This window comes from Carcharhinus amblyrhynchos, chromosome 3 (genome assembly GCF_965287045.1).
Source record: "Carcharhinus amblyrhynchos chromosome 3, sCarAmb.v2.hapA, whole genome shotgun sequence".
NCBI classification, from domain to species: domain Eukaryota; kingdom Metazoa; phylum Chordata; class Chondrichthyes; order Carcharhiniformes; family Carcharhinidae; genus Carcharhinus; species Carcharhinus amblyrhynchos.
The window spans coordinates 35,369,457-35,387,902 of NC_137326.1; the positions used below are offsets into that span (position 1 = coordinate 35,369,457).

At 41.8% G+C, this 18,446-nt stretch overlaps 1 protein-coding gene across 1 annotated transcript in view; it reads left to right on the plus strand.

The window, feature by feature from the left end:
• Positions 1-18,446, plus strand: part of atxn7 (ataxin 7) — a 143,799-nt gene that overhangs the window by 65,088 nt on the left and 60,265 nt on the right. The window contains exon 3 of the mRNA XM_080183152.1: positions 12,683-12,787. Coding sequence (XP_080039278.1) covers positions 12,683-12,787 — 105 coding nt within the window. The remainder of the gene's footprint in view (positions 1-12,682; positions 12,788-18,446) is intronic.

Below are 18,446 nucleotides of genomic sequence, written 5' to 3' on the forward strand. Positions count from 1 at the left end.
CTTGTTACTTGCAAGCCCAAGACTGAATGTTGTCAGGTCTTGCTGCATTTGGACATGGACTGTTCCAGTATGCATCATCAACATCCTCACTTCTGACCTTATGATGGAAGGGAGATCATAAACACAGCTCAAGATGGTTGGGCCGAGAACTCCGAGAAACTCCTATAGTGACATTCTGGAGCTGAGGTCATAGAATCCCTACAGTGCAGAAGAGGCCATTCAGCTCATTGAGTCTGCACTGATTCTAAGAGTATTTTACCCAGGCCCTCTCCCCTGTCCTATCCTGTGACATCACACATTCCCCTTGGCTAATGCACCTAACCAACACATTTTGGGACACTAAGGGGCAGTTTAGCATGGCCGATCCATCTAACTTGCACATCTTTGAACTGTGGGAGAAAACCAGAGCCAATGGAGGAAACACATGCAGGTGCTAGGAGAATGTGCAAACCCCACACAGTCGGCTTTGGAGATGTGAGGCAGCATTGCTAGCCACTGTAACCTTCAACTACCACAACCATCTACCTTTGTGCTGGATATGACTCCAATTTTACTTGTCAATTAATTGGCTGTCTTTGACTTCAAAGTAGCAATCTCATCTCACCTCTGGAGTTCAGCTTTTTTTCTGTTTAAATGAAAGCTGTAACAAGGTCAGGAGCTGAATGGTGCTGATGGAATCTAAAGTAAGTACCAGCGAGCAGGTTATTGCTAAGCAAGTGTTGCTTGATAGTACTATTGATCCCTTCTGAAACCTTGATCACGAATAGACCGATGGGGCAGTAATTGGCAGGGTTGGATTTGTTCTGTGTTTTGTGTAGCGGACATATCTAGACAACTTTTCACATTTCCAGGTAGATGTCAGTGTTATAGCTGCACTGGAACAGTTTGGCTTTGGGTGTGCTAACTTCTGGAGCACAGTGCTGGAATATTGTCAGAATCCATACCTTTGCAATATCCAATGCCTTCAGTTGTTCCTCAATATCACATGGCATGAATCGAATTGGCTGAAGATCGATCCTTATTGCTGGGGACCTCCAGAGGAGGCTGAGATAGATCACCCACTCACAACTACCTTTAGCTTCAGCTTTTATCTTTTGTACAGATGTGCTGGGTTCTCCCGCCATTGAGAATGGGGATATTTGTGAAGTCGCCTCCCCCAGTGAGTTAATTGTCCACCACCATTCAGGACTGGATGTGGCAGGACTGCAGACCTTTAGGTCTGATCCCTTGGTTATGCAATTACTTCTGTCTGATGCATGCTGATTCCGCTGTTTGGTATATAAGTAATGCTGTGTTGTAGGCAATTTGACACCCCATTTTTGGTGTGGCTGGTATTGCTCCTAACGTATCCTCCTGCACTCTTGTTTGAACCAGAGTTGACTTCCCTGAGATGGTGGCAGTGGCAGAGTGAGGATATGCCAGGTCGTGAGGTTACAGATTGTGGTCGAGTACAATTCAACCTCATAGGAACATAAGAAACAGGAGCAGGAGTAGACCATCTAGCCCTTCGAGCCTGCCCCGCCATTCAATAAGATCATGGCTGATCTGTCGCTGCTCAGTTCCACTTTCCCGCCCTCTCCCCATAACCCTTAATCCCCTCTCATCAAAAACCCATCAACCCGCGTCTTAAAAATATTTAGCGAGGCAGCCTCCACCACTTCAACGGGCAGAGAATTCCAGAGATTCACCACCCTTTGAGTGAAGAAGTTCCTCCTCAACTCTGTTCTAAACCGCCCCCCTTTATCTTGAGGCTGTGCCCCCTAGTCCTACTGTCTTTTTTGAGCAGGAAGAGTCTCTCCACCTCTATCCTATCCATCCCATTCATTATCTATACGTCTCAATGAGATCGCCCCTCATTCTTCTAAACTCTAACGAGTACAAGCCTAGTTTATTCAGCCTCTCCTCATAACTCAACCCCCTCAACTCCGGTATCAGCCTAGTAAACCTCCTCTGCACTCCCTCCAGGGCCAAAATATCTTTGCGCAGGTGCGGCGCCCAAAACTGCACACAGTACTCCAGCTGCGGCCTCACCAATGCCCTATACAGCTGCAGCAAGACCTCCCTACTTTTATATTCAATCCCCCTCGCTATGAAGGCCAGCATCCCATTCGCCTTCCTGACCACCTGCACCTGCAAGCTGGGTTTTTGCGACTCATGCACAAGGACCCCGAGGTCCCTCTGCACCGTCGCCTGCTGCAGTTTTTCGCCACATAAGTAATAGTCCTTTCTACCATTCTTCCTACCAAAGTGGACCACCTCACACTTGCCAACATTAAATTCTGTTTGCCATTTCCTGGCCCATTCGCCCAGCCTATCTAGATCCTTCTGCAGACTCTCCACACCCTCCGCACAATTTGCCGTTCCACCAATCTTGGTGTCATCAGCAAATTTCGACACCCTACACTCGGTTCCCTCCTCCAGATCATCTATATAAATGGTAAAAAGCTGAGGCCCCAGCACCGACCCCTGGGGCACTCCACTAGTCACCATCCGCCAATCCGAATAGCACCCGTTGACCCCCACTCTCTGCCTCCTATTTGACAACCAATCCTCTATCCACGCTAACACCCTACCCCCAACTCCATGTCCCTCGACCTTCTGCAATAACCTCTTGTGAGGTACTTTGTCAAACGCCTTCTGAAAATCCAGAAAGACCACATCCACCGGCTCTCCTCTATCCACTGCCCTAGACACATCCTCATAGAACTCCAGTAAATTTGTCAGACACGACTTCCCTTTAATGAAACCGTGCTGCGTCTGCTCTATCAAGCAATTCCCTTCAATATGCCTCGCAATTTCCTCCTTAATGACGGATTCTAACATTTTACCTACCACAGACGTTAAACTAACCGGCCTATAATTCCCCGCCTTTTGCCTGGCACCTTTCTTAAACAACGGCGTAACATTAGCCGTTTTCCAATCTTCCGGCACTTCCCCGGAATCCAGCGACGTCTGGAAAATAACCACCAAGGCATCCACTATCACCTCCGCCATTTCTTTCAGAACCCTCGGATGCATTCCATCCGGTCCTGGGGACTTGTCCACAATCAGCCCCTCCAGTCTGTCGAGCACCGCCTCTCTAGTAACAGTAATGTCATTAAGACCCTCCAGTCCTACCACCTTTCCATCGCTAACACCCGGCAAATTATTCACGTCCTCCTCCGTGAAGACAGAAACAAAAAAGTTATTCAATACCTTAGCCATATCCCCATCCCCTACCACTAGGTCCCCTTTCTCATCCTCTGAAGGACCAACGTTCACCCTAGCCAGCCTCTTCCTTTTTATATATTTATAAAAACTCTTGCTATCCTTTTTTATATTAAGTGCTAGCCCAGCTTCATAGTTTCTCCTACCCTTCTTTATCAACTACTTTGTCAATCTTTGTTGACATTTAAACCTCTCCCAATCCTCTTCTTGCCCACTACTCTTAGCTACTCTAAATTCTTCCGCTTTTAATTTAACACTTTCCTTCACCTCCTTCGTTACCAATGGCTTATTACCTCTCCTCCTACTGTCCTTTTTGACGATCGGAATAAATTTCCGCTGAGCACCAAGAAAGATCTCCTTAAAGATCCTCCACTGCTCCTCAGCAGACCCTCCCTCCAACGTGCTCCCCCAGTCAACATTCGCCAATTCTTCTCTCATCCTACCGTACTCCCCTCTATTCAAACAAAGTCCGCGTGTCCGGGAACCCACTTTCTCCTCCTCCATCTGCACCAGGAACTCCACCATACAATGATCACTCTCTCCAAGAGGATCCTTCACCGCAAAGTCCCTAATTCTATCCGCCTCATTACATAGCATGGTTGCCTAGTCTTATTGATCTGTTTGAAATCTATCCCATTTAGCATGGTGGTACCGTCACATGATACTTAGCACATAACAAACACACAAACACTTGGCTGTGTTTGCACTTGTGTCGTCATAGGGGTTGCACTTCTAGATTTAGTTTTGGGAAATGGGCAGGTGGATGAAGTGGCAGTGAGGAACCATTTTGCAGATAGTGACCACAATATAGGTAGATTTCACATCATTATGGAAAAAGACAAAGGTAGAACAGAATTAAATTGGGGGAAGACAAATTTTACAGAGCTCAGGTGAACAGTGGACAGGATACAGGTTTTTCAAAGGAAAAAAACTGTCAAATCACTGGGAGGCATTCAGAGGTGAAATTCTACAGGCATAGTGTAGATATGTCCCCATAAGGCAAAAGGGTGACACTGCCCAATCTGGAACCCCTTGGTTATTCAGAAGCCTACAGACCAAGATAAAGCAGTAAAAGAAAGCTTATAACAGTCACAAGGGACTTAATACTGTAGAAAGTACAGGGATAAAGTAAAAATGGAAATTAGGAAAGCTAAGATGATGCAAAAAATTATTAGTAGGTAAAATCTTAATGTTTTACCGGTACATTAAGAGCAAGCAATGTAGATGGTAGCTTTTGGGTTGATGCAAAGTTCTCAAGTACTTTGCCTTTGCCTTTGTCCTCATCAAAGAGCAGGATGATGCAGATCTTCTAGTTAAAGGCGAGTGTGAAATATTAGATACAATAAGCATAGTGAGAGTGGAAGCATGGAGGGACTGACCTACTTGAGGGTGAATAAATCACTGGGACCTGATGGATTGTACCTCAGGCTGTTGGAGGAAGCCAGGAAGGAAACAGCAGATGCCCTGAGGACCATTTTCCAACCCTCCCTGGATACAAGTGAGGTCCCAGAGGATTGGTGGTCTGCAAATATACCATTATTTTTAAAATTGGTGTGAGCAATATGCCAGAAAACTATAGGTCGGTCAGTCTCTATTCATTTAGGCACAGCTAATCAGGGATAGTCAGCATGGATTTATTTGAGAGATTGCATCTTATTAGTTTAATAGATTATTTTGAGGAAGTAACAAGGTGGATTGATGAGCATAGTGCTGTGCACGTTGTCTACATGGATTTCAGAAAGACTTTTGACATATCCCACATGGAAGATTGGTCAGAAAAGTAAGATCTCATGGCATACAGAGGAAGGTGGCAGGTTGAATCTAAAATTGGCTTAATGACAGGAAACAAAAGGTAATGGTCCATGAATGTTTTGCAAATAGAAAATGATTTCCAGTGGTGTCCCACAGGGCTCTGTGTTAAAACCCTTGTTCACGATATGCATTATTGGAAAATTTACAGATGACACAAACATTGGCTGTGTAGTTAGTGAAGATATGGAGATGCTGGCATTGGACTGGGGTAAAAACAGAAAGAAGTCTCACAACACCAGCTTAAAGTCTAACAGGTTTATTTGTAGCAAATGCCACAAGCTTTCGGAACACGGCGTTCCTTTGTCAGGTGGGTGGGAGTTCTGATCACAAACGGGGCACAAAGACACAAATTCAATTTATGTGAATAATGATTGGAATGTGAGTCTTTACAGCTAATCCAGTCTTAAAGGTATAGACAGTGTGAGTGGAGAGAGCATTAAACACAGGTGTATTGTTTCCAGACACGCAACAGCCATGGGGACCAAATTCGCACCTCAATATGCCAAATTCTTCATGCACAGGTTCAAACAAAACTTCACCGCACAGGACCTTCAACTGATGCTATTCACTAGATAAATCAATGACGTTTTCTTCCTTTGGACTCATGGTAAACAATCACTGAAGCAACTATATGATGGCATCAGCAAGTTCCATCCCATCATCAGACTCGCCATGGACTACTCTCCGGAATCGGTTACATTCTTGGAGACACGCATCTTCATTAAGGATGGTCACCTCAGCACCTCACTGTACCACAAGCCCACAGATAACCTCACAATGCTCCACTTCTACAGCTTCCACCCTAAACATGTTAAAGAAGCCATCCCCTATGGACAAGCCCTCCATATACACAGGATCTGCTCAGATAAGGAGGATCGCAACAGACACGTCCAGACACTGAAAGATGCCCTCATAAGAACAGGATATGATGCTCAACTCATTGATCGACAGTTCCGATGCGCCACAGTCAAAAACTGCACTGACCTCCTCAGAAGACAAACATGGGACACGGTGGACAGAGTATCCTTCGTCGTCCAATACTTCCCTGGAGCGGAGAGGCTACGGCATCTTCTCCAGAGCCTTCAACATGTCATTGAAGACGAACATCTTGCTGAGGCCATCTGCACATCCCCACTTCTTGCCTTCAAACAACCGCACAACCTCAAACCATTGTCCGCAGCAAACTACTCAGCCTTCAGGAGAACAGTGACCACAACACCATACAACCGTGCCGCAGCAACCTCTAAGACATGCTGGATCATCGACACCAGATGCCATCATCTCACGTGAGAACACCATCCACCAGGTACGCTGTACATACTATTGCAACTCGGTCAACGTCGTCTACCTGATACGTTGCAGGAAAAGATGTCCCGAGGCTTGGTACACTGGGGAGACTATGCAGATGCTACGACAATGGATGAATGTACACAGCTTGACAATCACCAGGCGAGACTGTCCTGTTCCTGTTGGAGAACACGTCAGCAGTCACGGGCATTCGGCCTCTGATCTTCGGGTAAGCATTCTCCAAGGTGGCCTTCGACACACAGCGCAGAGTCGCTGAGCAGAGACTAGTAGCCAAGTTCCACACATGAGGACGGCCTCAACTGGGATCTTGGGTTCATGTCACACTATCTGTAACCCCCACAACTTGCCTGGACTTGCAAAATCTCACTAACTTTCCTGTCTGGAAACAATACAGATCCTTTTAACCTGTGCTTAAAGTTCTCTCCACTCTCACTGTCAGTACCTTTTTAAGACTTGATTAGCTGTAAAGACTCACATTCCAATCATTATTCATGTAAATTGAGTTTGTGTCTTTGTGCACTGTTTGTGATCAGAACTCCCACCCACCTGACGAAGGAACAGCATGTTCCAAAAGCTTGTGGCATTTGCTACAAATAAACCTGTTGGACTTTAAGCTGGTGTTATGAGACTTCTTTCTGTAGTTAGTTAGTGAAGAGCATGGTTGTCAACTCCAGAATTATATCAGTGGTTTGATTGAGTAGGCAAATGTGACAAATGGAATTCAGTCTCAATGTGTGAAGTATACATTTGAGGGGAACACGCAAAGAAATGCTCAATAAATGGGAAAATACTGAGGGATTGAGGAAGTGAGAGACCTTGCAGTGATGTAATGATGGAACTATATAAAACACTGGTTAGGCCACAGCTGGAATTTCGTGTACAGTTTTGATCTCATTACAGGAAGACATAATTCCTCTGGAGAAAGGATAGAGGAGTTTTAGAAAAATGTTGCTAGGGTTTGAAAAATAGAGCTATGAGGAGAGATTGCATAAACTTGGGTTGTTTTCCTTGGAATAGAGGAGGCACAGGGGTAACCTCATTGAGACATGCAAATTTGAGGAGCCTACACAGAAGACAGGAATGACTTGTCCTATAACTGACTGGTCAGTTACCATGGGGTATTGATTTCAGATGATCGGTAAAAGAAATAGAGAGAACATGAGGAAGACCTTTTTTCACCAGAGGGTAGGGTGCTGGGAGTCTGGAATTCACTACCTACATTGTGGTTGAGGCTGAAACGCTCTAAAGGTACCTGGAATCTGCATATTAAATACTCTGACCTGAAAGTTATAGACCAGGTTCTGGAAAGTGAGATTTAAATGAGCATTTGTATATTTTTTTTGGCTGGCGCAGACACAATAGGTGACATGGTGGCATAGTAGTTAGCACTGCTACCTCACAGCGCTAAGGAGCGGGGTTTGATTCCCAGCTTGGATCACTGTGCAGAGTCTGCACGTTCTCCCCTTGTCCACATGGGTTCTCTTCAGGTGCTCCGGTTTCCTCCCACAATCCAAAAGACATGCTGGTTAGATGCATTGGCCAAGTTAAGTTCTCCCTTAGGGCACACAAACAGTGGCCTGAGTGTGGTGACTAAGAGATTTTCTCAGTGACTTCATGGCAGTGTTAATGTAAGCCCAGTTGTCACACTACTAACTGAACTTAAACTAAAACGGGCCTTTTTTCTGCACTGTAACCTTTCTATGGTTCTATGTTTCTACAATACAATGGAGGGTATCCTCATTGTGAAGACAGGACTTCTGTTGATCATGTTGCCTCCAATTGATCACAAGCTAATCTGATGCCAGAATGACCCATGATAGCCATGGAAAAATGAATTTCGTTTAGCTAATATGTTTTTTTTGAGTAAAAATTTTAAGTCCAACATTAGTGTTCCCTCTAAGCTATGCTGCTACGTGGCTCTACAGCAGTGTAGCCTGTATTATGCAGTGCAGTAAAGAAGCTATGCACGACAAAAAAGTTTAATAGACAATGTCTTCTTCCCTTTTCTTGATTAAGGAGGTATTGGGGAAGGTAAACCCTTCCCACTCCACCCTCAACTCCCCCTGCACTGTGGTGTTCCCTGAGGTAATAAAACTAGTAGTACATGTGGTTGCAGTGAGCAAGTTTTTAAACAATTATTTACATGAATGCAGACCAAGAGTGTCCCTCATGCCCCCACTTTCATAGAACACAGTCTACTGATGACCAGGCATCCTTTGTTCCTGCTCGTTTGTGCCAGGTATGATTCTAGTTTTCTCTTCATTCCTTTACTAACTTGGTGCCACACTCAACTCAAATGTTGCCTTGATGCCAAGGACAGTTACCCTTCCTTTCTGGAAATGGGTTCATTTCCAAGATTGGAGCAAGGCTATGAGAGACTAATGATGTAGGCAATACTTTGGAAGTAGGTGACTTTTTTTGATGGAATGGATGTGAGCTCAGGTATGGTGATTTAATGCACCAAGCTTGTGAACAGTCTAGGTCAGTTTGAGCCAGTGAATGGAGAATGGAATAGAACACTTAGAACCACTTGAAACCCTACAGTGCAGAAGGAGGCCATTTGAGCCTGTACCAACAACAGTCTCACCTAGGCCCTATCCCTGTCACCTCACGCATTTACCCCACTAATCCCTCTATGCGTCCCAGGACACTAAGGGGCAATTTAGCATGGCATGCACCTAACCCACACATCTTTGGACCGTGCAGGAAAATGAAGCACTTGGAGAAAACCCAGATACGGGGAGAACATGCAAACTCTGCACAGTGACCTAAGCTGGGAACTGAACTCAGGTCTCTGAAGCTGTGAGGCAGAGTGCTAACCACTGTGCCACCCTTGGCAAGGTTTGGCGGAATTTTCAGTGACAGCTGAAGTTGATGGCTTCAACATTCCCAATGTTTAATTGAAGAAATTGTGGCTTATCCAAGTCAGGGTGTTTGTCAGTGGAAGATTGAGGTAGCTGGTGGAGTGATGTGGGCGTCTTCATTGTACATAATGGAACTTACCCCATGGCCATGGATAATGTCAACATGAGGCAGCAGTTAGATGATAAAGAAGTGGGGCCAACAATAGACAATGATGTAGAATGCGAGGCTGTTGCTGGAGATACTCTGTATAGGCAAGATTGGAACCAAGTGAGGATAAAAATAAACTGATGAAATGTGTGGGTGATGTGGTTGGAAGGTGCACAGCATCATTATTGTCAAAGAGGATATCATTTGTGACTTTTATCAGGGAAGTTTTGGTATATTAACATGGATTGAGACCTGAATGGAACAATTCAAACTTGGAGATTGAGAAATTAGGTAAAGATGCATGTCAGATTGAAGGGTAGTGAAAAACAACTTTGACAGCTGAATGATTAATGTGCTTTTTGGTGACACGTTCATCGTGTAGGTTATAGTATTCTGTCCTAAAATTACACTGAACACCAAGGCTGTATGGGGAAAAACTCATTGGAAAATTCAGCATTTTCCTGTGGTGCCAGATCTTTTGGCCTTGAAACAAACTGCTGTAGCCAAAATGAACTGGCCTTTGAGCAGTATTTGCTGGCCTCTGCTGTTCAGTTTGTCTTTTGTACAAGAGTTCCTCTTGCTAATCGTTATCCGCTGATGTCTGAGAATTTAAGAAAGCTTCATAAATGGCTGCTATTTAAATGTATTAGATATTTATCTAAAGATGTGAAATAAAATAGGCACTAATGTACAGCAGGTGTGCAGGGATTAAAAGATTAGCTTGCAGACTGATGTTCATTTGGAGCTATTAACAGTTCATTGCTGGAATGCAGGGAAAGCTTTTTAATAATAAGTCCATTTAGAACCTGAATTATATGTGTAAACATGAAGATATTAAATTTTAGGTGGTTCTAGTTAAAATGATAAATCATAGATTCTAATGTAACATGGTGTTAATATCACAGTTTGAGCAAGCATGTTTGCCTGGCCTTTCTTCATTGTAAGTAATTTTATTTCAAGTACGGACATCATGACTGATTTTTGAATGTGTTTTAAGAGGTCTGATTTGTTGAATGTGGTACCTGTCTAGCCTAATTGTTTTATGTAGATTAATGCTTCAGTTCAGCTCATTGTTATGCTAGTTGATCTGTCCTCATTACCTGTACATATATGTATGTTTACCGTATGTATAAGAAGTGAAAATGGTGGTGTCGTGGTAATGTCACTTGATTAGTAATCCAGAGGCCCAGGATAATACCCTGAAGATACAGGTTCAAATCTCACCACGGTAGCTGCTGGAATTTAAATTCAGTTAATAAATCTTGAATATAAAGCTTATCACAATAATGATGACTATGGCCACAATAATTAGTTGTAACAACCCATCTAGTTCAATTGCTTTTGGGAAGGAAATCTGTCATCCTTATCCGGTCTGGCCTATCTATGACTCCTGGCTCAACAGCAATATGACCCTTGACTGCCCCCTTGAATGGCCTAGCAAGCCTTCCAATTTAATGGTAATTGGGAGTGGGTAACAAATGCTGGCCTTGCCAGTGATCTTCAAACTTCATGAAAGAATGAAAGAAAATGCCAGAACACGAAAGATCAAATATCTGGATAGAGAAAGAATTGGTATTTCAGTTTGATGACCTATCATGTTTTGTTTGCAACTTCTTTTACTCTCTCTGTAGGTGCAGACTGGCCTACTGAGCATTTTCTGTTGGTTTTATTTGATTTCCAGAATCCCATAATATTTTGCTTTTGAATGAATTTTTTTCTTTCCTTCCTTGTCTATCTCAGTATAATGTGTCTTTGTATCTTATAGTACAAATGCCTGGTATATGGCATGCACTTCCTGTAAATGTTGCAATTGTTTCCTGTCCTTTTCTTGTTACTTTTTTTCCATCTGTAACAGTTTAAAATCTAGAGTTTCAGTCTGTCCCCAAGGACAATAGGTGGTGCTGTTCTTCCATTCCAAGTGCCCATGCTCTTTTCTTCATATTCCTTTCTTCTATATCTTCCTAACATAAAGCCACTGTGACTGTATTTCCAGCTGTTCCATCACTTAGCTCTGAGGTGCTGAAATAGTAAAAACACAACAGATTTGATGAATTTTTAACCAGGAAATGTGCCTAATACTTGCAGTTATATTTCCACTGTTCTCTCACCATACGATCTTCTCCAAGGATTTCCACACCCAGCAAACTCTCTCTAATAAATCTACACTCTGTTAATTCTGTCTATGTCCCACAACCATAGTTTAGTTTTCTGTCTTAATAATCATGATCACTTTGTAATTTTTACAAATCAGGCTTGCTATGTGTCTATTTATTATGTTGTGTATAATATCCATTGCTTATTTTAAGTAAATTATCCCAGCTCATTGCTGTGCCTCATCCAGTACACCATCACCATCACTTCCTGTCTGAATTTAGAACAGCAAGTTTTCAATATTTCATTTTAGTTTTTTTGCACTGCTATGCCCTGTTCAGTCAGGTATTTTTTAAAAAAGATTGCTGATTCATTACATTGTCCTTTCCCAGGTCTGTATTTGTCGTGATAAGTAAGCAAAAGTGCATCAGTGAAATGCCAGATAAGCCTTGTTTTTAGCGGAGGTCAAATATTCAGTATTGCTTGTGCTAATGATCAGAAGAATATACCTCTACTTTGTATCAAGGAGTTCCTTTTGGGATTTAGATCTCCTTAAACCTTGAGCAAAACTGAAGCGTTTGTGTATTAATGTTGAATTGCAGCCTTTAGCTTTCATCTTCAGGTTTCCTACAATACTGTAATGTATTTTCACGTGCATGCACAATACAGCTCATCTGATTCATTTGGCATTATGTAGGACCAAGGTTTAACTGCTGTTTGCAGTGTTTGACCTGGATAATATGGTCACGTGACTGTTACTGGTGAGGTTATTTACAGCAGCAATTTAGTAGTTAGTATTTTGGCTTATTTGTTGGAGAGATAGGAGAGAAGGTATTCACTGAAGAATCCACAAAACATCTGCTGTTTTTTGTGCTTGTTGATCATCTTATTTTGATGTGGAATCTGATGTTTTTATTATCCTAGTTTTGATTTTTGAAGTAATTTACTTTTATTAAGAACATAGCTGGCATTGCCCTGAAAAAGTGTTTAGCTCTATTTACAATATAACTGTTTTTAAACTATTAACTGGTTTATGAAATGACAAACTATACCATTTATCAGTCATCTTGGAATAACAGCTGTGTTTTTTAAAATATAAAGTTACCTTAAAATTAATGTGCATGTAATTTATTGCTGAATAAAATACAAATTACAGTTTTGGTTGACACTGCAGGTCTTTATTTCTGAACATGATATGGAAACTTGTAGCTATAATATAAAATATAATTTAATTTTGGTTATCTTTTTACAGATATGCCAATATTTGGTCACTGTCCAGCGCATGATGATTTTTATCTGGTGATGTGTAATCATTGTAATCAGGTTGTAAAGCCCCAGGCCTTTCAAGCACATTTTGGTGAGTTAAAAGTTTACTCAATACATATTTTACTCAACATTGTATCTTCAATGCAAGATGTCCCACATGATATTTTGCCTCTGACATTGTGTACCCATTGTTCTTTTACAAACTCACCTGCTTAGTTGGCTTGCCCTTGATAAATTGCTACCATGAAGGGCAGAAAAACTTAAAAATGGAAAATTGTTAGAGATGATTTTAGACATGGGTTGCTTTTTTTTTGCTTCAACGTGGATCCATTTCCCAAAATTAATCAGAACTATATACAATTCAGAATTACTTCCAACTGGTGGCTAAATGGAGCCGTATTTTCAGGTAATTTTGCAGGGCTTCTGAATAAGTACAAGTTTTGCCATCAGGTTTAATTCTGAATAGAAGTTTTGCAAATGCTTTACTATAGTATTGAACTTGACCATGAGATTTACTCTGATGGAATATCCTACATGTAGACTTGCCAGCTGTGGCTGGATGCATTCCTGAAGGAGTTAATGTAAGCCGTTCCCCTCTTCACTGCCCCCCCCCCCCCCCCAGTGCCCCCACGTTGATCACCCTACGTGTCCACCACGAAGCTCTACCATCCCATAGCAAATCGGCTGGGGTTCAATGTACGTTAAAGCGTGTTCCTAAGGCACTGTCAAAACCTTTGCTGGTGAATCATTTCCTATGAAAAATATTTTTAAGAGCAGCACAAAATTTTCTGTGTTCATGTGATCATGTTCCGCCCTATTTTGTGAACATGGTTTCCCTAATGCCTTTGAGAATTCTGAATCATCATGAAGAGCCAAGTGGTAAGTTAGAAACCTAATGATAAATTTTGTAAGGGGGGAAAAAAGTTGCAAGTAGTTTTCCTAAATTGTGGGCAACTTGATTGTCAACAATTTTCTCTCAAATTTGTGGAACTGAGTCATTCTACTATCAATATTTCTGTTCTTTGGTCCAAGCTTTGTTCTGTGATTGTCTTCATTCTGTAATAGGGTGACTTCTGGAGGTTGGTTTAGCTTCCTTTCATGATGGAAGAGTCTGCTTTAGCTGAGACAGTGTATTGTAAAATATGATCTGCACGTTTCTGCTCCATTACTATTTTGATTTAAGGCTTTTTTTGATATGTTGCACAGATTTGTCATTGGTGTTTTAAAATATTCAAGGCATCACCAGACTAATCAAAGTTACTTCAACAATCCAAAAATGTCTGTATAATAGACACTTAGATTTCTTTCTGTCTGGCACTTCTGACTCAGTACCATTAGAATCATAACTAGATGTCTTGAGATGATGAGCCATGGTTTTTAGCTGAATTACTGTCTCCTGTAAAGTCAACATGATGTGCTGGACTGATGCAGGAGGTGACACATTTTTGGGGTTATCACACATTAGCTGTATGCTTGTAAAACTGTTGACAGCAGAACTTGTCTGTCTCAGTGTATAATTCACTACACTGGGAAGTCCAATTATTATGTAAAATAATAATTGTGTCCCACTGATGGTTTGCGTATACTAATTAAAGAAACTGCAGCTTGGATGATGCTTCTGGCACTTCCTGCTGGTTAGGCTATTGGAACAAAACAAGTTGCAGTGACTTTTACAGTCGTGGGTAAGTCAGTTAGCTGTCAATCCAATGTGTTGACAAACATTTAACCTAACTATTTTCAAAAAAACCTCCTGCACATGGATAGTAGAGAATTTATTAATTGTGAATTTTGATTTCTCTCTTGCTACATGTCAGCATTTCCTGTTTACTTCCCCTCTGTCGACATGCTGCAAGTATTTTGATTGTTGCAGTTGGAGAGACTTTTCAAAGACTTGTGGTTCTAGTTTTGGGACATTTAAAAAATGGATAGCATAGCAAACTAGATGGTGTAAACCTATCCACAAATAATGTAAGAACATAAGAGCAGGAACAAGCCAAACAGCTCCACAAGCCTGCTTCATTATTCAGTAAGATCATGATTGATCTGATTTTGGCCTCAACTGCATTTTCTCACCTGTCACCCATAAGCTTTGACTCCCCATAGTTTAAAAAACTGTCTTATCACAACTGTGAATGTATTCAATACCTCAGTCTCCAAAGAATACTGGGGAGAGAATTCCGAAGGTTTATGACCCTCCTCATTCCCACTCAATATTGTATGTTTCAATAAAATCACCACCTCCTCCTAAATGCCAATGAATATAGGTCTAACCTACTCAACCTATTATTAGACAATCCTTTCATCCCAGGAATCAGGTTGATAAACCTTCTGAACTACCTCCAATGTTAGTACATCCTTCCTTGAATAAGGAGTCCAAAACTATGCACAATAATCTAGGTGTGGTCTCACTAACATCCTGTACAGCTATAATAAGACTTCCCTACTTCTCCATTCCATTCTCCTCACCATAAAGGCTAACATTTCATTTGCCTTCATATTTTATTGCATGCCAATTTTTCATGTTTCATGTGCCAGGACCACCCAGATCCTTCCATGGAACAACATTCTGTAGTCTGTCTCCTGTTTTAAATCATATCTTGTGTTTCTTCCTGCCAGAATTGTTAACCACATATTTTTCCACATTGTGTTCCCGTCTGCCAATTTTTTCTGCACACTTCGGGCCTGATTTTACCAACAATTTGTGCCTGTTTCCGGGTGCAAAATCATGGTAAAGTTGGGTGTGAGGCCTTTATTGCAATCTGCACCTGAGTGCGCGCAGATCGCCACTTTACCGAGATCTGTGAATGGCAGGGATCCATTCCGTGCCCAAATCGAGCTCGACGATGATTTTAATGCATTTGCATGTATTTAAATTGAACTAATAAACTGCCTACCCAACTCTATCAGCATTTCCCTGTTTACCAATCTGGAACCACGTTCTTGGGGACCTGCTGAATAAAAGTCTGAGTCAGGCACTGCAGCCTCTGAAGAGCGCGGCACGGCTCTCAGACTCGGATCAGTGGTAGGGGTGGGGGTGGAGGTGGGTCAGATCATTCTCTGGTTGGAGGGGGGAGGAGGGGAATGAGGTCAGATCATTGTCTGGTTGGTGGGGGGAGGAGGAGGAGGTGGGTCAGATGTATCTCTGGGTGGGGGGGTGCGGGTGGGTGATTGTTGTCGTGTGTGTGCCTTATCCACCACCACCACCACCCCCTCCATGTCCAACCCCCAATACCCAGACTGATCACCATTCCTTCACCAACCCCTATATTTAGTCCTTTCATCCAATACATTGATATAATTGTAAGTAGTTCAGCCCCCGGCACTGATCCCTGCTACTAGTCACAGTTTGCCAACCTGAAAATAACACACTTACCCCAACATCCCGATTTCTGTTAGTTAGCCACTGCTGAATCCGTGCGGTCTTTTTGTGCAGCCGCCTTTTATGTGGCACCTTATTGAATTACTTTTGAAAATCCAAATACATGGCTGGTTCCCCTTTACCTACCCTCCTGTTACCTCCCCAAAGAATATTAATACACTTGTTAAACACTATTTTTGTTTCACAAATCTATGTTGACACATATGATTTCCAAATGTCTCACCAGTAATTCTTTAATAATGGATTCCAACAATTTCCCAATGGCAGATATTTGGTTAGCTGACCTGTAGTTTCCTGATTTCTGTCTGTCTCCTTTCTTCGGTACAGCTGTTAACCTTGTAGATTTCTAATTCACCGGAACCATTCCAGAAAGCAGTGAATTTTGCCACATTGCAACCAATGCATCTTCTATCCTTGCAGCTACTGCTTTTCAGTTTCTAGAATGTAGGCTATTAGGCTCAGAAGTCTTGTCGGCCTTTAGCCTCTTGAATTTTTAGTACTTTTTTTTTGTAGTGATAATTGTTTAAAATTAACATGATAAAAACTTTTTACCCCCTGATTTTCTACTATTATTCGGATGCTTTTTGTCTTCTACTGTGAAGATGGATACAAAATCTCACTTTCCTTGTCTCCCATTATCAATTCCTAGCCTCAGTCAAGGAACCAATATTTATTTCAGCTACTCTCGTGTGTTTGAAGTCCTTAGAGTAAACTATGAAATATAAAAAATATTTTTTCTCTCATTCTTTTGGTCATCCTTGGTCTTTTCTTACTGATGTTTTTTCCCCCCCTCCCGATTTTCTGGTCTACCATTAATCTTGGCAACGTGCTTTTTCTCCTCCAATGGATTAGATCTTTGAGAATTAAGAAATATCTCAACGTTTTCCAGTGCTTGTACCAATCTATTTCCCCAGTCCACTTTAGCTAATGGTCTTTGAATTTTGGGTATGATTACAAATGTATAAACCCTCAAATTGGGTATTTAAATTCTGTCATGTTTTGACTACCCTTCCAGCAAGGATCCTTGATTGTGTGATCATTAATTATTCCTGTTCCACATGATCAGATGTAAAACAGCCTGATCCCTGATTGGTGCAACAGTGTATTGCTCTAAGAAACTATGGTGCACACACATACGTATGCACACACGCACTCACTCTGAATTTCTTTTCAAGGCTATCATTGGCAGTTCGATTTGTCGAGCCGAAGTGGAAGTTATTGCAGTACCTTCTCTTACAAGCTGCCATTTACTTATTGATTTACACTGCAGTGTAGCTCCAGTTAGCAGGCCCATTGACTACTCTCCACTGGTGACTGCTTTCCCTTGCTATTTGTAATCTCCACCCACACTGAATCTACATCTTGATCTTATGAACCACAAATATTTCTCACTACTGTACTGATTTCATCCTTTTTACCAGAACTGGCCCATTTCCGTTTACATTTTTTTTTAAGAATAGGCAGAAAGATGAATTTTCCATCAATCTTCAATCTCAGTTCTTGGATACCTTTCAACTACATCTCTATTAGCTATCAAATCATACCCATTTATTTCTATATATGCCTTCAATTCACTTATTCCATTACAAATACTGCATTCATTCTGTTGAGCCTTTTCTCTTTTACCATTTTTCCCCCACTCATGTTGCTATTTACTGGTGCACTTTTCTGTTTGTGTGCTCTGTCCCTTCTGTCCTGTCCTATCCTGCTTATCTACTCAAATTACTACCCTGAGCTGTTACCATTTCTCTCCTAACTTCTAAATTTTCTCTCACTCAAACTTCCCCCACTATTATTAATTTTAAAGCCTATCTGCAGACCTGTTTATTTGATTCTCCAGGAAACTAGTCTCAATAGTTCAAATGAAGTCTGTCCAATGAAGCATTTCCCTCTTTCTTCCGTATTGGTGCCAGTTCCCAATGAATTGAAACTCATTTCTCCCACAGAAGTCTGAACCACACATTCAACTTTCTGACCTTATTGACTCCATGCTAATTTGCTTGTAGCTCAGATAAACTCTGAATTATCAGCCTGGTAATTCTGCTTTTCAGTTTAGCCCCAAGCTGATCATACTCACCAGCAGAACCTCTCTCTTAGTCCATCCTGTGTTATTGGTACCTACTTGGGCCTCTACGAAGGTATATTTTCCCCTCCAATATCAAGTTCTTCTCCAGCACCATATGACACAAGGTAGATAACAGCTTTTGGGACTCATTCTCAGATGCAGAGAACAACATCTATCCCACTAACAATACTGTCCCTTACTCTCTAAACTTGAATGCTGACCTTTACTGCAATGCTGGGGTCATTTTGCTCATCCTAACTGCACTCCCTGCTCTATCCACACAGGCTGCAAGAACTTTGTACCTCT